We start from the raw sequence: 20,766 nt of genomic DNA, 5'->3' as shown, positions 1-20,766 counted from the left end.
GGCGTTTTAATATGAAACTGACGAAAGAGACAAATGGCGAGTAATCAAAACCTCATTAGGACAGATAAGCAGCCTGCCAACGGGTGTCGCGGAAACTGACGGAGTGCTGAGCCAAAGGCGAGGCCGAGCACTGCGGCCAGGCGTGCCCGCCACGAGGGGCTCCCACCTGGGCACCCGGACCCTGCACCAAGGCTGCGCTTCCCAGCGCTGGCCGTGCACGAAAACACCTGGAGCACTTTCACAACTTCAGAGGGCTGGGGCCGCCCGCCAGGGCCAGGGCCGGCGGTGGCCCAAGGTTCTTCATGTTCTTACAGCCAGAGAACACTCCCACCTGGGAAGTGCTGCCCGCCTCCCTTCTGCTGCGCAGGCTAACTGCTGGAGATTTTTCCAGTTGCTATCTGAAGTTCTTACAAGTTCTTCTCCCCCAGGGCCTACTGGGTGCTCAGCAGAACCCCTGCCCAGGAAGCCCACGGTTTACAGCTGAGGGGCTGTGACCATGAGAGGCAGAGCGGAGGGTCCACACAGGCCAAGCCCCAGCGACCTGCACCTCACATCAGGACATGTGCCACTGAGGGCCTGGGACAAAGCTCCGAAGGAGGTCACGAAACCAACTCAAGACTTGGAAGTCGAGATGTTCCTTTAAACACTTGAGAACAAGAACAGATGTAGAACAAGCATGAAATATTGATGATTCGTGTCAAAGCAAGGCCGGAGCCTGCTGGAGTGCACGTGAACAGGCCTGTCAGGGTGGATTCCATCACGAGAATCCCAGAGCAGGTGGGAAGTCGGGCTTCAGAGGACCAGGCGGGGCAAATGCAGCAAGTCCCATGGCATCACACTGTCTTTCTCAAGGGCAGAGTGGGAGGCAGACATCAAAGCAAGCTCAGCCCCGCCTGCCCCCATCAACCCCAAAGAGGACACGGCAAGGGCAAGGGCGAGGACCGGGGCAGAGTCCAGGCCCCCGCCCTACGGCCAGCTCGGAGCCAGCGGCCTACATTTCCAGAGCTGCTCCAATTTCTAGGGCTCAACCTTCCTTCACCAAGGGGCAATTTGCTGAGGCTGAGGTTCTGTAGTTTAGTCTTGCAAAAAGGGAGAATCACTAAATATGCCATCTGATTTTTAAGCCTCTGTATGAGCTTTCTTAAGTTTGATTCATGGTACAGCAGGCAGGAGGGCTTGATTTTATTACCTATCTTAACTTTTCAGCTCAATATACATAGACATCATACGTTGAAGGTGACTACCGTGAGACATTTGGACATTGCCCTGGAGGGTTGGGTCCTCATCTCAGACTCCTCCGTCTCCTCTGCGGCTCCCACACGGCTGGGCACAGAGCCAGGGCACCACTGGCCTGGAAACTAAGGAGGCTTGTAACTGTCACCCTCCAAACCCCAGGAAGCCTGAGAGTTCACACTGGGCCAAGAGCACAGGCCGGCTCACTACGCCGCACCTCCCCGCAGCTCCCTGTGGCTGAATCACTGCCGCCCTTCACACCCCGCTCGTTCGTGGGTGAGGCTGCTCCCTCTGAGTGGCTGGGAAGCCAGGGGCAGGTGTGAGCTCCTGCAGGATCCATCAACGTGGGGAACAACAGCCCCTGTCGGTCCACTCCAGGTTACCCGGAGCATCTGCTCGTTCCAGGACCCTGTGGGAGATGCTGGAGCATCTGTCCAGAGACAACTGGACTCAGGTCCCCAGCCAAAGCAGCTATAGAAAACACCTGTGGATAAAAGTGCTCGCAGGTGCACAGGCAGTCAGGAGCTACCGTTATCACCAAGATGGTCACAGATGGTGCAGGCCCATTGAAGATGAAGTCCACGGGTGCTCACACAGGAGATGCATGGGACTTCTAAGTCCAGAGGCCCTTGAGCCTGGCTTCTCAAACTGGGGTCCACACAGCATCTCCTGCTACATCCTGGAGCCTGCTATAAATGCAAGCTCTCCTTGACACTGCAGGACTGCCGAGACATGATGTGCATCTGGATGAGACCCCAGGTGCCCTGCTACACATGTGCAAGTTTGAAAACACAGCTTTAGAGACGTCTCGTTGTGCCTTTGCCATTCCAATGGAGAAGTCACGTACCGGAGTGACTGGCCTACGACTCTGGCCTCGGATCACCCAGCTAAGAAAGGACGTGAGCCCAGGTCTCCTGCAGCTCAGGCTACTGGCCCTGAGAGCCAGCAGGGCTCTGGAGAGGAGGACTCCCACATCACCATGAAGGCCAGACCACCGACATGCTAGGTTCCACAGCACACCCGCGCCCCAGCGGGCCATGGGGAGGAAAGAGTGTGACAGATGCGGCACCGGGCTGGCTGGAAGAGGCTGGAAGAGGCATGCCCACTGGCTCACGAGGAACACATCCCACTGACCCACCAGAAACGAAGCCGGGCACTTTGCAGAGGTGAGATGTGCCCCCATCGTCACACCCGAGGCAGACGGATCAGCCAGGAAGGAAGGAAGGGGAGCCAAGCAGCCCATTTGCTGTGATGAATCGGGCTGGACTGGACAAGTCCAACTCCGACATTTATCATTTGGGTAACTTAAAGGCTTAAAGGCATCATAAAACCCCATGGCTGGAACATAGCTTAAAAGTTCTCTGTGTCAACAATTCATCAGACCTGCACCCTAAGATCCCAGGGGGGCATCGTCTGCCTCTGCCACTGGCCTGGCGGGGGCGTGGGGGGGCTCACCGCCCCAGTCCCATCAGCAGACACTCTGAGCCTTCGAAGGCTGGATCGCTTTGACTCGGCAAGTCGAGCTGTTGGACTTGAGCCGAATGTAATACCAGCTATAGGAAGCGCTAGATGCACAAAGGTGTTTCTCAGAGGAGAAAATATAATAGAAAAATGACTGGAGGAGGCCCCACTGCCTGGAAACACAAAGCCAGTCCTGGGAGCAGCAGGGGACAGGTGGCACAGCAGGCCTCTCTGGAGAGGAGCTTGGCTTCGCAGGCCCTGTGGTCCCACGGCGGCCACTGAAGCGTCGCAGCAGCCACAGACCGCGTGCGAGTGAATGGAGGCTGCGTTCCAGCGAAACCTCATCTACACAGACAAGTAGCGGGCATGATTTAGCTCTGGGCTTCAGCTGGCCGACCCCTGACCTCTGCACTCACGTTTATTAGTTTTAACTACAAGATAAGTTTCTGAAAAATTCTACATACCCACCCAGGGAAACGGCTTGATAAACGCGTCCGTCTGCTTTATTCTACCCACATAACCTATCAAGTGGCTGCCAGGCGCTGTTTTGAGCACTGGGGCTACGACAGGAGGCAAGTCAGGAAGGCCTACTGAGTCAAAGGGACGGCACGGGACGTTTTACAAGGAAAACTCTTACATCTGTGTGTGACACGAAATTCAAAGTTGTGTATAAAACAAGACCCAAAAGAGCTTGTCTACCAAAGAGGAAGCCACGGAGAAAGAACAATGAACATGCATCAAAATGCAATGAGCTGTCTAGCTCCCCTCCGCTCCCCTGAATATCCCTTTTGTCATGACTGTATTGATAACAAGCTCTCCTTCCCACTGGAGCCACGGGGTGGGGGACTGTCTGGTCTGGGAGCGTAGGTCCTTGTCCTTCCTGATTCCACCTGCGAAGCCACTGCTGCCCCTGCCAGCAGTCAGAAAGGCCAAGCCGCTGCTGCTAGGTGGAGGGTTCAGCACCAAGGACAGATCACAGCGCTGAGAAGCCAGCATTGCCAGGCCGTGAGGCCCCACTGTGAGGTCTGGTGAGGCCCTGCAGCAAGCTCCTTTGGGGCAAAGTCCCTTCAACACTTGTTAAGCCAGGAAGGCGCTGTCCCTGGAGCCTGGCCGCTGCCAGTGGAACTCCCAGCCCTCTCCCCGTGTGACCCAGTGCGGGAGGATTGTTGGTAAAAGGAAAGTAAAAACAAATACTGCGCAGATCCCTTTCCCCACATTATTAGCTTAGGAGAGTCTCACAAACATGCCAATACCAGTCACAGCAACATCTGCTTCTAATTGCTTCTCCCCAGCACACTTTTGGAGCTCGTCAGCTGACGTCTGCCCTGGGAGAAAGTCCGATATTTTTAACAAAGTCTTAAAATCCGATGGTGTCTAGGGTGAGTAATTCCTTACGTGTTTGGTCTTTGAGTCTAAAAAAAGTGGGTGCCCCTTTCGGGTCGGCTCTCAGGACGGGTGGGTATCTGGCGGTCTCACTTCATACCTAAGCATTTCCCATCTGCACAAGCTGCCCTCATCTTCTTTCACTCTTCCTGGATTTATATCCCAGATATAGTGTTCTAGCGCTCTAAAAATTCTAGGCTGTCCACTTCTTTACCAGCAATCTTCCTCTGTTTTTTAATTATTTTTCTAAAAAAAAAAAGTTTCTTTGTACCTAGGCATGGCAGTACAGACCTGTAATCCCAGTATTTGGGAGGCTGAGACAGGAGTATTGCAGGTTCAAGGCCAGCCTCGGCCACTTAGGGAAACCCTGTTTCAAAGTAAAAAGGGCTAGGGTATAGCTTGGAGGTAGAATGCCCCTGAGTTCAATCCCTAGTACAAAAAAACCCTGTTTTCTTTGTGAAAGAAAAATGTCTGTGTTTTTATTTAAAGAGCACATGTATCTGTGCTGCGCTTGTGAGATACATTAAGTAAGATCTTATCTATGGACAAACCTTCCCATTCTCGTTAAAGACAAGGGCCTCTGTTTATAGGTTCTCCTAAAAGAAACCAGGTGGCCCCTGCTGGGAAAGGGCTTCTTGGAGAGCTGGCCTGAGTACAGGGGTGGATCTGGAATCGAGGGCTCGGAAGGCTGCCCCTGCTCGGGCAGCCTGCCCGGAGGCCGCACCTGTTTGGGTCGGGGCGGGGATGCCCCAGCTGAGAGGCCATTCCGTTGGAGCCTCTAGTGCTTCACGTTAGAGCAGCTGGGGCCAGACCCTGAACCTCGTGCCTGGAAAGCTCTCCTCCACTTCCTCTGCAGAGGCTAGCTCCCTCCCTCCACAGGCTGTGCTCAATGCCGCCTCTCCAGCGGGGGCCCTCGCTGTCCATGACCCGCTGGTGTCCACTGGTCCCCTCTGCTGCCATTTTCCCTCCGGGGCTTTTACGGCCTGCGGAGGGCACTGACCTTCTGACCCCCCCCTCCGGGGCTGCACAGGGTGTCTAGCGCTACTCTTGGGGGCTGAAATGGCTGCAGGGCAGTGCTTCTCAGCTCCTGAAAATGGCCTCCCAGACTCACAGGGCCCCAGAGGCAGACCAACCCCCAGCTCCTCCTCTGGCAAGACCCACCTGCCTCTCTGCCACTCCATCTCCTCCAAGGCCCCTCCGCAGCCCTGCTCACAACCCTCCCATGGCTCCCCACTGCTGATCCCAACCAAGGCACAAGGCCCCGCAGGTCCCGCTGCCTGGAGCCCATGCCCAGCAGAGTCCAGCTGGCCACACATCTCCATCCCCCCTCCTGCACTTGTGTACCCTGCCTGACTCCATTCCTCCATCATTTGCTCGCTCAGACGTGATCTGCTAAGTGTCAGACCCTGCGTGAGAAGCCAGACACCTACAGCAGACGAGAGCCCTGTCCTCCAATGCTTACATTCGAGGGGAGGGACACTGGCCAAGAGATGCACCTAAAAAATCCCAGGTATATCAGCAGATGGTAAAAGCCATGGAAGGAAAGGGGGCAACCAGTGGACAGCAGCGGGCAGTGAGCGGCGAGGGCCCCACTGGAGAGGCAAAGTCTGCGGAGGGAGGGAGCTAGCGTGTGCCAAGAAGATGGAGGAGAGCTTCCCAGGCTGAAGGCGCGCGTGCAGAGGTCCGGGGCAGCAGCGAGCAGGTACAAGGGGCAGGTGTAGGAAGACCATTAAGGCCTTGCACAGATGGTGACTGAGAAGGGTACCCGAACATCTGACTTAGGCTTGCGTGAATCGCTCTGCCTGCTGTGGTAAGAAAGACCCTAAGGGGCTGAGGGAAGAGAGAGACCAGAGAAGAAACTCCTGCAGCTGCCCCAGCAAGAGACAGCAGTGGCTTAGCCCAGAGCTACCACAGTGACGTGGGGCAAAGAGTCAGGTAGAAGGGCAGGACTTGCTGAAGGTTAGGGGACAGCGACAGTGATGACCCTGACATCTGCGCCTGAACAGCCACAGAAGAGTTGCCATTTAGTAAATGCTGGAGGCAACTGGTTGCGGGAAAGGGTGGGAGGGGAACCCAGCTAGCTGTTAAGCCCCAAAGGGAGCAACATGTCTTCTAAGGAGGCCTCTCGAGGCAAGCTCGAAGCGCACACTCCTCACGCACACGCACAGAGCTTCTCTGCCCCAGAGTTTGATCTCCAGCTTGACGGCCCAAGGCTGGTGCACTGTAGGTCGTCTGAGGACATCTGTACACAGTAGGTAGGTGTTCAACGAGTATTTTCGGTAACACGCTGCATAGAGTGTTACCTGTCATACTTCAATGGTCTAACCAGCCATGAAGGTTCTTTCCAAACACCTAAAATTGACGCTATCTGATTAAATATGACGGGGTAATTTTCTTATCTCAAGGACCCTAGAGGTAGAGGTTGATCTGTCCCCAGTTATTTCAATTGTCAAGGTGGCAGCTCTCCCGTAGAAAGGCCACACCAGGAGGAAAGGTTTACCTTGCCAGTCCTTATGTCCCAAGCTTTGATTTCAGAGCTGAAGCCTCCGCATAAAAAAATGCTGTGGTCTTTTGGGTAAAACTTCAAAGAGGTGATTCTAAAGTCACTTCGACCGCTAAATAGCTGGGTTCCTACAACACAAACAGAGAAGAGAGGGTTAGAAAATATTTCGATCACAGCTGGGTATGGTAGTGCACACTTGTAATCCCAGTACTTGGGAGGCCGAGACAGGAGGATCACAGGTTCCAAGCCAACCTCAGAGAATAAGAAATAAAATCAGGCTGGGGGAATAGCTCTGAGGTAGACTGCCTCTGGGTTCAATCCCCGGTACCATAAAAAAAAAAATAGATCACAAAGTAAATGCCTTAAAAGTACGATGTCATCTGGTATGGAACCCATGAGTAAGTGCAGCTTGACTGGCCCGTGGAGACTTTCTGCAAACAGCAGTGGCGGTCTTTGCTGTCTCTCTGGGCCAGCCCCACTCTCAAGAACCCCGTCCCTGGGGCTGGACTAGGTGAGTGCCCACTAATACCCAATTTCACGCCTTCTGCAAGCCTCATGTAGTAACTCGCAGCACCTGCACAGCGGCCCTACCCGCCTCCCAGGCCCGGGCAGCAAGGCTCACGGACACTAGGCGCAATCTCCAAGGCTGCACCGTTAACAGGGAGATTATTTACCTGGAGCCCAAAACCCAAACGCAGACTTGCTCCAGGGAGATTTTCTCAGAATCAGCCACCTGACAATCATGCCCTCGTGGTAACAGATGAGCGGCTTGCTACCGCACGGCAGGTGGGGTGGCCGACACGCTGCGCGATAAATAAAACGGCCCTCAGGCGGCCGAGACGCAGAAGGACATCAGGTGTGGACCGCTGGGGGTCTCGCGCGCTTGGCACGACTCGAGGCAGTCCCGGTCATTTAAGTACCAGACATAGACTGTTGTCAGGTACTTAAGAACACAGCGGCCAGTGTCTGTGTGCACGCACATGCAGGTGTGCCGTGGAAAACAGCGCCAGCACCGTGATCCCCTGGCGGTGAGCTACATGGACTTGTGAAATGTCGATCAATCGCGGCAGGTCACTGCCGTGCTCCTACCGCGACCCCGGTGGCCTCCACGTCCCGGAGCACTGGCTATAATTCTCATCGGTCACACCGGATGCACCTGCAACCACATGGAGAACTGGCCTGGGGCAGCATTATCGCTCAGGAGTCCGAGTGCCACCCCGCTATGCCACGCTGGCTGGCAGTGAGGAGAGCGCGTCCCTCAGAGACACAGGGAAGGTTCCACAGCCGGCACAAAAGCCTGGGCTGCCACAGGGCCGCAGAAGCTGGTGGCCAGAGAGGAGACCCGTGAGATGCCAACACCTCAAGCCTCGTATCCCCTGTAGGCCAGGAAGTGGGCACTCGTTCAGCTCAGAGAGCACTTCCTGAAGGTACCCCTGCTCCATGCGCTGTGACCCCCATGCACTGAGCCAAGGGCTTGGCCGACACACCAGGTAAGGAAAAGAGAGTCACAGATCCCATCTGCCTGAGCCACGGTCTCTGAACCTGTCCAACTGCACCCACCCAGGAAACCCTTCCGCACACACTGGGTTATTTGTATATGTAACAGAATATGCTACTGTGCCAATATATTATGAACATTTTAAAAACAGTAAAATTAAGCCGGGCGTGGTGGCGCACGCTTGTAATCCCCGCGCTTGGGAGCCAGAGACAGGAGGATCGCGCAGGTTCGAAGCCAGCCGCGCTGGCTTAAGAGACCCTGTTTCCAAATAAAACCTATAAAATAGGTCTGGGAGTGTGGCCCGGAGGTAGAAGGACTTCCAGGAACCCCAGTACCACCAACAAACAAAAAACAGTAAAAACAGAACATCTTTAAGGATGAAACAAGGATAACATACCAGTATTTTAGATAGATAAAGCCGGGCGTGGTGGCGCACACTTGTGATCCCAGCATTCGGGAGGATGAGACAGGAGGATCGCGGTTCACAGCCAGCCTCGGCTACTTAGTGAGGCCCTTCACAACTCAGTGAGACCCTGTTTCAAAATAAAGAATAAAAAATTGGGCAGGAGGTGCAGCTCAGAGGTCAAATGCCTCTGAGTTCCAGACCAGCAAAAAAAAAAAAAAAAAAAAAAAAGATGATAGATACTCAATCTGGAGATTGAACCCAGGGATGTTCTACCGCTGAGCTACACCTCCGTCCCTTTTTTTTCTTTTGAGTTAGGGTCTCACTAAGTTACCACGCCCTGGACTCCAACATGTGCTCCTCCTATTTCAGCCTCCCAAGTACTGGAATTGTCAGCAGGTTCCACTGTGTCCTTTAAAATACACTTTAATATGTCATTTATTAGGATTATCAACCAACTTCTTTGAAACCATTAAATATCTGAGCTATAATTCATTAGTGAGAGCAACAGGACTGAATATGATTTCCGTCGTTTAAGTGCAGGGAACTTTGTGTGACTCAGTGAGTTTCAAGCTGACTGGCTGTAGGCCCAGTTTATCCACCAGACCCAGTCAAGGATGGCAGTCTCCGCCCAAGGACATGTGGGCCTAGTGCAAAGTGCCCCACCAGGCACACAGGAGACAAGTTCCACTACCCACTAATGACACAAAGGATTTCGTAGACACTTTGCTAATAAAGCTCCATTTTCCCTAATATCAAATAATGGCTTCTGCAACTAATCAAAAGGCTTTAGAACTGTATTCTCATATTTTTAACCCAACTCAAAATTCACTGAAATTTTTATTTAAAGGATTTTAAAACCGATTAGAAAAAAACACTGAGCCCAGGTTAAGAATGGAGATATTAGAATTTTTAAGAGGTGACACTCCTTAAACCATTATTAGCAACAACAACAAAAAAATCACAGAAGGATGGAAACAAGTAAAAACACCTGGTTGTTTTCTTGGTTTTTTTTTTTTTTTGGTGTGTGTGTGTGTGTGTGTGTGTGTTACTAGGGATGGAACCCTTCTACCTCTGGGCTACACTCCCAGACCTATTTTATATTTTTTTTATTTGTAAACAGGGTCTCTTAGGCCAGAGAGGCTGGCTTCGAACCTGCGTGATCCTCCTGTCTCTGCCTCCCAAGCATGGGGATTACAAGCGTGTACCACCACGCCCGGCAAAAACACCTGTTTTCCGGAGGCAGGAGGTGTAGCTCAGTGGGAGAACATGTATCTAGCATGCTTGAGGTCCTGGGTTCAATCACCAGCCCTCAAGAAACATCTGTATTCAAATTGTTCTCTCCAAGTTGAGCATGGTGGCGCACACTTGTAATCCCAGTATCCGGGAGGCTGAGATGGGAGGATCACGCTTTGCGGCCAGCCTCAGCTACTTAGTGAGGCCCTCTGTAACTTAGTGAGACTCTGCTTCCAAATAAAAATGCAAAAAAGGGCTGGGGGTTGGGGGGTACCTCAGAGGGTGTAGCTCAATCCTCAGTATTGAAAAAAAAAAAGTTCTCTCCAAACCGGGCATGGTGGTACACACTTGTAATCCCAGTAGAGCCCAGTAGAGGCAGAGACGGGAGGATCACAGGTTCACAGCCAGACTCAGCTACTTAGTGAGGCCCTCTGCAACTTGCTGAGACCCTGTTTCAAAATAAAAAACAGGGCTGGGGGTGTAGCTCGGAGGTCGAATGCCCGTGGTTCAATCCTCAGTGCTCACACACACACAAACTTCTCTCTTCACAGTACAAAGTGTTTGGAAAGCTCTCGTGTTTTGTCAACCTGTCCCCTTTGGACGCTTTGGATAATTAAGCATTTTTTTGTTTATGTTTTTAATATCTTCTAAAGACCTAAAATTGGCAATCACTTGTCATCAAACAAAATTTTGAAAATACCTGATTTTTTGGTAAGTAAATCAGAAACCTGTACCTATTTAAGCCCCACAAGCCGCTGAACTATTTTGCTACAAGATGGCCATATCCTTGTAATTAATACAATACATTAATACAATTATGCCCCGGGCTGGCCTTTACATTTGCTAAAGAGATAGGGATAAAGGCTGGAAATATTTATGGGTGCAATACCTTGAGTGTGGACATGCACAAAAGGTCTCTGTGGTCATCCACTGTGGACGGCCGCCCACTCCACATCACAGAATTCACGGCCGTGTAGGGGCTGCAAACTACCTCGCTGTCCAGCCCAGGGGAGCAGTTCTGGCAAATCTGATCATGTGGCTCTCTGCCTGATGGAGCACTGAAAAGCCGTTTACAATTGGAATCTTAAAAAGTGTTCTGCAGCAAAATGGAGACTGCTGGACACCTGCTCTGGAACTGTGGGAGTGGTAAAAAGAAGTCACTGTGTTCAAAGACCAAGAGAAGAGTCACCGAGATAAAACGAGGTGTAATTCTTAAAATTACACCAATAAGTGTCCCTAGTAATGGTTTTCTAATAAATAAACAATTTTTTTTAAGAAGTCACCAGGCTGCTGAGCAGACCTGTGGGTGCCTCAGGGCGATTTCCTCCCTCATTAGGCATCCTAAAGTAAATTAAAAACACTGCTTCTTGGTGAAATAACCTAATTGGAAAGCTAATACTTCTCGAATTTACTCTTCTTTTTCCTTTCCTGAAACCGAAACACTTCCTTGGCTTGTAAGCTACAGTCGGTGATCAGAAGCCAACCTTGATGTGTCGGGTTGGCGAATCCCCAACTAGAAGGGAGGAGCAGAGGGTCCCCTCCCCAAGACTCTGCACACATTCCCAGGCCAGATGCAGGTGTTCCCGGCCACGGGCCCCATAACGCCCCTCCTTGCCACAGCCCACAGACCCAGGGGCCCAGGTGGCCCTGGGAGTTTTCGCCCATGGAGAGAGACAACTGCCCACTGCTGGGAACACCACTGGCCTGCTCTGTGCTTGTTTGGAATTCACTGCCAATCCTCAAGTTCAAAGGGAAAAACAGACTCTCCCTGCCTGCCTGGAGAAATCGCTTTCCTCATTTCCTGGACCAGAGCATATGACCATATGCTTAATTTTGGAAATGGTAGCATATTAGCCATATGCTTTTTTCAAAAAGTGCAGCAATGCTGCCTCGCCAACAACAGAGAAAAAAGATAAGAAGAAACGCTGAGTTGCTGGGGGATGACTAAAGTTTTTCTGCTAAAACGTTGTATTTTGGAATATTAATTTTCCTCAAGTCCCAAAGAAGTGAGAATCTGCCTTTTAAGCCTGAAAAACGTCCCTTTAAAAGACAAGCTAGCAGCCACGCGTGGTAGTGCATACTTGTAATCCCAGCATTTGGGAGGTGGAGACCAGAGGATCATGGTTCATGGACAGCCTCAGCTACTTAGCGAGGCCCTTCATAACTCAGTGAGACCCTGTTTCTAACATAAAAATCTAAAAACTTGGGCTGGGGCCTGGCATGGTGGCGCACACTTGTAATCCCCGCTCTTGGGAGGCAGAAACAGGAGGATCACGCAGGTTCGAAGCCAGCCTCGCTAGCTTAAGAGACCCTATTTCCAAATAAAAATTTTAAAAAGTAGGTGTCTGGGAGTATAGCCCGGAGGTAGAAGGGTTTCCAGGAACCCCAGTACCACCCAAAACAAAACAAAACAAAAAAACAAAAAGCCGGGCGTGGTGGCGCAAGCTTGTAATCCCTGCACTTGGGAGGCTGAGACAGGAGGATCGCGAAGCCAGCCTCAGCTACTTAGTGAAGCTCTCAGCAACTTAGTGAGACCCTGTTTCCAAATAAAGAATAAAATAGGTCTGGAAGTATAGCCCGGAGGTAGAAAGCCTCTGGGTTCCACCCCCAGTACCACCAAAAAAAAAAAAAAAAAAAAAACTAGGGCTCGGGGTGTAGCTCAGTGATACAATGCCCCTGAGTTACATCCCTGATACTGCAAAAAAAAAAAAAAAAAAAAAAAAGACAAGCTACAGCCAGGCATGGTGGTACACGCTTAAAATCCCAGCATCTGGGAGACTGAGACAGGAGAATTGCAGTTCACGGACAGCCTCAGCTACTTAGTGAGGCACTTTGCAACTCAGTGAGACCCTGTTTCAAAAGAATAAAAAAAAAAATTAGGGCTCAGGGTAGAGTTTGGAGGTAGTATGCCCCTGGGTTCCATCTCCAGTACTTAAAAAAGAGAGAGAGAGAGAAGCTACAGTTTATTTTTCTATATTTTAATAACTAGGCCTTTACTAATTTTCTTTATTAAAAGGGTCAAAAACTAAAAGATTTTTTAAGTTTTTAATAAGCTTCCAGATTCCTAATGAGGTCTCAGACACGACTTGGGTTAAGAAGTCGGAACCACAGCTGTTACCACCTGCCCTGTTGTTTGTTTATGCAGTACAGAGGACTGGACCTAGAACTGCTCTCCCACTGACACACCTTCAGCCCTTTTTCATTTTTATTTTGAGACAGAGTCTTGCTAAGTTGCCCAGGCTGGCCTTGAACTCGAGATCGTTCTGCCTCAGCCTGGGTTGCTGGGATCTCTGTGTGCACTGGATCTGGCACCATGTCTGATGTGGGAGGAGGTGGAGCCGAGGAGCTGGGAGCCACACAGCCCAGGTCCGGCTCTGCTAGTGGAGGGACCTTGGGCTGGTCCCTTCCCAGCTGAGTCTCCCGCATCCCTGAGGACCGAGGCCGTCTAGGGAGCAAGCGGCCAAGGGAAGCTATTATAGTCCGAAAAATTAAACCCCAACTTATTGAATTCATCCTTGGTTAAATTAAAAATGAAAACCAAGGGATCCCAGTTTTTAACAGCAGGCACCTTGAGAGATTAATAATTGTCAAGCTTTGTCGTGAGGCTTTGAGAAGATAATGGCCTGGGCTGGCCTTTACATTTGCTAAAGAGATAGGGGTAAAGGCTGGGAAGTATTTGCCAGTGAGATCCGTGACTCTGAACAGCAGCCGGGTGAAGGCCTTCCTCCGAGGCCTGGTTTTGGGCTCCCCCTCTGCACACCCCCAGCTTGTTTATCCTCTCCCTCCCATTCACGTGGTGGTTCGTAGTCCCCCAACCTTTAACCTGGAGACTATCTTGCTTGCTTGTCTGTTTGTTACAAAGAGTCCATTTATTCACTATGTGCTTATTATAGGAAATTGAGCTTTAAAATATTTAATCCACTGGCACTGGCTTTATTGATCTGGTTATAATGAGCTCAACCGGTATAAAACTGTTCAGATCTTCTTGGAGTTAAGAAAAATGGCTTCTTTTCCTCCTTGAATCAATAACGATACAAATAAAAAATAAATGATCAGGCTGGGGGTATGGCTTGCTGGTAGAGCGCTCACCTAGCATGTACGAAGCCCTCAGTTCAATCCCCAGCACGAAAAAAAAGAATCATGAGGGCAAAAACGTTCACAGAACATTCCAGAAACTCAGTGCATTCTCCCAACACTGTCATTCCTACCACAATTCCCACCCTCGGCGTCACTGCAACGGGACCCGGTGGCACTGGGCGCCAGACTCCTCAGAGCTGGCTCCTCCCTTCTCGGTGTATACCCCAATGAGGGCCCCGCGGCCTCGCAGGCTCCTGATCCTGTGGACCCTCCTATCCTACTCAGTATGCTGGCTCCCAGTCTAGTTCCTGGCATATAACTGGCATTTGGGGTCAAGTGTGGGTCTCCATGCATGCTCTCCTGTCCTGGGAACTCACCTTGCCAAGAAACTGGCAGCTCGGGGTGAGGGAGACCAACATTTATGAGGGGCCTGTCACCTCTGGGCCTCCAGGAGCTTGCAGCCGCACACCACCATGGCAGGAGCTCCAGTGCTCCCAGCCGGGGACCTGAAGCTTGTCCATGTGAGAGACATGTCCCAGGCCATACTGGCGACCAAGCTGAGACTGTCTGGGCTTGTCTAATCTCAGAGGCCTGCTCTCTGCGCCCCACCCCACGTCCCTGCCAGTTACTCGTGACCTTTCCTTCTCTGCGGCTCTTTGTTCCATCTACAGACTCACGCACATGTAGGGAAAATGTTGACAAGGGGAAGCTGATGTTGTTGGCTCGTGGTAATTGAGCCTGTGCTCCCAGGCAGGAGGCATGACTCATTTCCTAAAATCAATATCGTTACACTCATCCTCTGGGAAGTATTCAGCCAGCTGTAAATTTAAACATCCTGACTCAAAGTTAACGAGAAAAGAAGCTTACTAACTTTCAGCTCAAACTCTGGGCATCAAAATGGGCCATCCTGGCAAGCTGGACAGGCATCCTGGAAGGTGGGGCACAGCGAGAGCCAGGGATGTACAACTGAGTGGTCCTTGTTGGCTGGGGCTCTGCGTCAGCTGGCAGTACTCTCAGAGCCTGGCATCCTGGGATCCTAAAACCCACCTTCAGAAGTAGAGAAGAGAACCAAGTCATGCCGTAGGAGGCCCCAGACAGAGGACAAAGCCCGACGGTGGCCATGACAGCATCATAGGGGCACAGGAGAAACAGTCGTAGTTGTAACGCTGTCTTTTATACCAAGTTTAGCCCTGCTATTACTATCTGCAAACGCCTAAATTGTCCATAACTGGGGGTGAAAATGAGCTCTCAACTTGCAAACCAGGTATGTCCCAATGGTTCACTTGTAGGTTGGCTTTCTGGAACTCAGAACCCATTCCAACAGCAAACGTGCTATAATGTATCTAGGGTCTAGGATCAGTCTTAGTACCCAAGAAGGGCACCAAACACTAATCAAGTAACACACACACACACACACACACACGCACACACACACTCTGCTGGGTAACAATGTCAACAAGTAAAGGTAGTGCTGTGGATCGGACACACCTTCTCCATCCAGAGGGCTGGCATGCGCATCCACAGGAAAGGCCAGGAGAGGCAGGGAAAGCTCCAGGCCAACCCCAGGTGTGAGGGAAGAGACTGCTTGGTGCTCCAACAAGCTTCATAACATCTGATTGCAATCTGTGATGAGGGTCAGCTTCTCCTTCCAAAGTTATCTGGAAAGAGGGGATGAAATGGGCGGCGAGAGGAGCCACACACTTTACCGGGGGAGGGAGAAAGGAAGTAGACAGGGTGGCCTGGGAGAGCAGCCCCTTCCCCACACGGGAGCTCGGGACGAAACCTTCAGAGAGGGTGGCAGATAATGGAGAAGGGCTGACAGGGAGGTGGGTGGGCAGCTGTCCACTAGGACCATGGTCAGCTCAGACCTGGCCAGGCCAAGAAGGTCCATGAGCCTCATTTCTGGATTTGGTGACAACAGGCACCAGGATTTGGGGCCGTGAGTGTCACTCTGTGAGCACCTGGGAGGTGTCTGGCCAAGTCCTCAGACGTGCCAGAAGCTGAGCAGCCTTAGCCCCCTCCTAGGAAGCCCAGCGAGCCCCGAGGGCTTCACCCTTCCGGCACCAAGTGTTCTGAAGTTGTCAGCACAAACATTCTCCTGCTGGAGCACGCTGTTGGTAGCAGAAGTGTCCTTCAGCTGGTCACTTAATCAGAAGGGTCGGTCAAGCCAGTTCAGGCTTCTTCCTACCCAGAGCGCCTTGTTATCTGCGGGTGGTGAGCCAAGCAGGCTCCCAGGAGACCAGCTGGGACACTGTCCATGGCAGGGAGAGACATGGGGAAGGGCCTGCAACTCCCACACCTCTGCAGAAAACCTCAGCCAGTCACAGGCCCCAAGTCACCCAGCACTCTAAGCCTCAGCTTCTGTATCAGTGCAATGGAGGTAACATCACTGTCCTCACAGCTAGTGGGAGAGCAGACCGGTCACTTAGCAAAACATCCAGCTCCCACGCATTCACACTGGCTTGATACAGGCAGGCCGTGTGCTGGAAGGCAGCCCAGGCAGCCCATGGCCGCAGCCCTCCTTCCTCTCCTTGCTGTGTCTCTGTGACGGGAGTCCCAATGATGATGCAGAAGTGAGGGCTCCTCTTGGAAAACAGGGGAGTGGCTGTTTAGGGTCCAGTCCCAGCTGGCCACTCATCTTCACACCCCACAACTTTAACAAGATACTGGGAAGGGCTAAGCAGGAGCCAAGCAGGGCTGGGGATGCAGGGATGCAGGGATGCAGGATGCAGGGATGCAGGGATGCAGAGATGCAGGATGCAGAGATGCAGAGATGCAGGATGCAGAGATGCAGAGATGCAGGATGCAGGATGCAGGAAACCAGCACCCCAGTAAAGCAGGTTCACTGCCCCAGCACTAACCAGAGTTCTGGAGAGTTCTCCCAGGTCTGCCTCATCACCAGGGAAGCTTGCCACTCTCCACTATGCAGAAGGGAAGCTGGAGGAGAGCCAGGGAGAAGCCACAACAGCCCAGTGCCCCTCACAGTCAACAGGCCAGGGAATTCTGGGCTCCCTGGTCAGCTCCCCAGGAGCCAGGGGCTCTGTGAAGCAGTGGTGGTGGCTGAGGGAGGCGTTCTGCACTGAGGGGCAGCCCACATCAGGCATTCTGTATGGCAGTTCTGTACACATTATCATGGTGCTCCCCTCAACAGCCCACCAGCCAGGCAAGGGCATGCAATGGAAGGGCCAGCTCTGTACCCTCCATTCTTGTCCCTCCTGTGACATCCAGGAGCCGGGTGCACATCAGGACAGCTGGCCATGTGCAGGAGACCGTGACCCCACACACGAAGAGGAACCTCCCAAGTGTCCAACAAGCACAGTAGGAAGCCCTGAGCCGGCCCCAAGTAGCCTTGACAGGTAGGGTGCGGCTACTGCCGGGAGCACCAAGGGGACCCTCAGACCCAAACCGGCCATGGGGGTTTTGAGGAGACTGGTTGATTTGGGACGCAGGACAGGTGACTCACAAAGCTGGGGATGCTGGGGTGGCGGTGGCCAGTGTCCCCTGAGGCCACCTCAGGCTAATGCACCAGAGACATTTGTTAGGAAGATTAGAGACAGAAACAGGGGCGCCAAAAATAATTAATCTGTGAGCCGATTTTATTAAGTGTTGATTCATGGCTGTTCCATAAGCCAACGGCCCGTCAGAACTATAAATTAATGAGATAAAATGTTGCTGGCCCTCCATATTTCAGGCCGGGTATTGACATTTTCGAATCCACAGATTTTTAGCGGTATTGATTGAGGACACCAGGATAAATGGCCTTGGCACCAAATTCCCATTAACGACAATGGGCACCGAGTGACTAACTCCCCAGGCGCTGCGGTGAGAACGCGCCGCGCCGCCTGCTCTTGGCAGGGAGCTCTAATTAGATTGAAATGAAAAAGCCAAATCACCAAGGGCGGAGAGAGGCAGATAAAGTACGACGGGACATCAGACCGGGGAGGGAGAAGGACGAGAAGAGTCAAAGCAGGACACAGGCCACGGGTGAGCAAGCCCTGCCCCGCCTCCACTGAAGGGAGCCGCCAGCCGCTCCTGGGCCAGGGGTGGGGGCCGACAGCGTGGGAGACGTGGGGGCAGCCATTCCCACCCACAGCCCTGCAGGTGATGGGGACACTCCCGCGTAAGCCAGGAGACCAACAGGAACCACGGCCAGCCTCAGCAGTGGGGGCTCTCTAGGAGGCTGAACCGTACCCCCAGGCCCTCCCTGGGGACAAGGCTGGGCTGTGCAGGCCTCAAGAGGGCGGGGCCTTCCTACACATCCAGCATGCCACCACTGGAGGGCTTGGAGGGCTGTGTTAGGCCGGGCAGGGACAGCTAGCAGGGACACCTGCCTGGGCACACAGCAGACCACAGTTGTCTGCTGCTCTGGACTCAGTGGCAGACCCCGCTGTCACCTGCTGTGTGGTCTCTAGCTTGTCAGGCAAAGGGACCTTCTGTTCAGGCATGGTGGCATATGCTCATAAGCCCAGTGCTTGAGAGGATCACAGGTTCATGGCCAGCCTCAACAACATAGTGAAAGGCTGAGCGTGGTGGTGCACACTTGTAATCCCAGCATTTGGGAGGCTAAGACCAGAGGATCGCGGTTCGCAGACAGCCTCAGCTACTAGCAAGGCCCTTTGCAACCCAGTGAGACCCTGTTTCAGAAATTAAAAAAAAAGACTAAAAAACAGAACTAGGGGTGTAGCTCAGAGGTACAATGCCCCCTGAGTTTCAGCTCCAGCACCACAAAACAACAACAACAACTTAGTGAGGCCTGTTTCAAAATAAAATAGGGCTGAGGGTGTAGCTCAGAGGTAGAATGCCCCTGGGTTCAATCCCTAGTATCACACATAGACACACACACACACACACACACTGGATGTCTATAAGCTCTAAATGTTCCGGCACCCCCACCAGCACACACACATGCTCACACACAAACAACTGGCATGTGATTAACATCTGTCGATTGAGGAAATAGATAATGACAGGCCACCCACAGTGAACACAGTGTCATCAGGGGATGAGGAATGCATCTGACTGGGCTCTCCAAAAGTGACCATGTGCAGAGGGAGGTCTGAGTCACTCTGGGCAGCGTGGCCCACAGGCCGGGGTCCCTCCACACACCCTCAGCCCCTCTGGTCCTGGGCCCCACACGACACACGGCTCTGGCTCCACACACACCACATGGAATCCCATTTCTGCGACAACTCCGTCACCACTGAATCTGCTGAGAACCACTTCCCTCTCCTTCAGACAGACCTCCTCCACCCGTCCACCCGGGCCATGTGTCCACCTCATCCTGGCTCGGCCCAGGCCACCTCCTCCAGGAGGCCTTCCCCGGTGGGCTAAGCTCCGTGTACTTATACGTTTCTACCTTTTTTTTTTAATTTTTTAATTTTATTTTATTGGTGCACTGTATTCATACATCATAGTGGGATACAAACTTTTGTAGACATACATGCACACATCGCCCAGTCAGCCCCCACCCGATCCCCACCCCATTCTCTCCCCATCCCTCCTTCCCATGCTTGGCTTAGTGGTTGACATCTAGTATTATAGCAATTTATCCAAAATTAAAAATGATAATCTCACATTACAGTTTCATTTATCTGATACCAAGCGTTTGATGATTTAAAGATAGCATTTCAATATTTCTTTTTCCTTTCTTTCTTACTAGAGCATATTTTTTTCTGTTTTTTTAGGTGAAACTATCATATATTTATATATTTATTTTTCAGAAAAAAATCTATCCTAATATGGAATATGAATTCTAGATACCCAAAACGATCTTGAAAAAGAACAAAGCTAGCAGATATATATTTTCTGATTTCAAACCATATAAAGCTACAATAATTGAAACAGTGTAGTACTGTTCTAAAGGCAGATATATAGACCATTGGAGTTAAATACAAGCCTAGAGCTAAATTCTTCCCTATATTGTCAAGTTATTTTTGACAAGGTTTCCACGAAGATTTGGTGGTGGAAATAATAATCTTTTAACTAAATATTGTTGAAAAATAATAATTACATGGAAAAGAATAAAATTGGACCTTTACCTAATCCCATATACAAGTATTAACTCAAAATAGATAAAAGACCTAAATATAAATCTTAAGACTATAAACTTTTAGGAGAAAATCTGGGTCATAAAACCTCACAACATTGAAATTGGCAGTGATTTCTTGGTTATGATTTCAATGGCACAGGCAACAGAAGAATATACCAACTCCCTAAAAAATAAAAGAAAATATTGTATATCCAAAGACAATGTAAACAGAGTTAAAAGTTACTAATAGAATTGGATAAAATATTTCCAAATGCTATATCTGAAGGTATATTAATATTCCAACTAGAAATCCTAAAAATTAACAACAATAAAGGCAAACAATACAACTTAGAGATAGGTAAAAGACTAACATAAATAATGAATCTCCACAGATAACCAATCTTAGTTGTCTGTTGGATGGAAACTCTTGTTTCTCTGGTTCTGGTGAGTGTTACCTATTTCTTCTTTGTAGTTAATCTCTTTGAGTATTTTCTCTAGCGCTGGTTTTGAAGACATAAATTCCTTCAGTTTCTGGTTGTCATGGAAGCTTCTTATTTCTCCATCTAATTTGATAGAAAGTTTTGCTGGATAGGAAATTTTTGGCTGGAAGTTGTTTTCTTTCAGAGTTTGGAATATGTTATTCCAAGCCCTTCTGGCTCTCATGACTTGGTTTGGGAAGTCTGGAGTGATTCTAATTGGTTTGCCTCTGAATGTCACTTGGCCCTTTGTTTTTGTTGTCTTTAAGATTCTCTGCTTGGCTTCCACATTGGTCATTTTGACAATTATGTGGCGTGGGGATCCTCTTCTCCGATCCTGTCTAAAGGGAGTTCTATAAGTTTCCTGGATCTGTGTATCAACCTCTTGCTCTATATTTGGAAAATTTTCTGCTATTACTTCCTTGAAGAGATTGTTGATCCCTTTGGTATCACTTTCTTTTCCCTCCT

General features: G+C 50.8%; 1 protein-coding gene across 1 annotated transcript in view; it reads right to left on the bottom strand.

Annotated features, from left to right (window-relative positions):
* Nucleotides 1-20,766, bottom strand: part of WDR25 (WD repeat domain 25) — a gene marked incomplete at both ends in the record, with an annotated part of 149,721 nt that overhangs the window by 40,838 nt on the left and 88,117 nt on the right. Inside the window, one exon of the mRNA XM_080708323.1 lies at nucleotides 6,578-6,708. Within this exon, the coding sequence (XP_080564449.1) occupies nucleotides 6,578-6,708 (131 nt within the window). The remainder of the gene's footprint in view (nucleotides 1-6,577; nucleotides 6,709-20,766) is intronic.

Source organism: Muscardinus avellanarius (genome assembly GCF_963383645.1).
Source record: "Muscardinus avellanarius genome assembly, chromosome: 12".
Taxonomy (NCBI): Eukaryota; Metazoa; Chordata; class Mammalia; order Rodentia; family Gliridae; genus Muscardinus; species Muscardinus avellanarius.
Note: the sequence above shows the minus strand (reverse complement) of the source record. Positions and strands in the feature narration are given on the sequence as shown.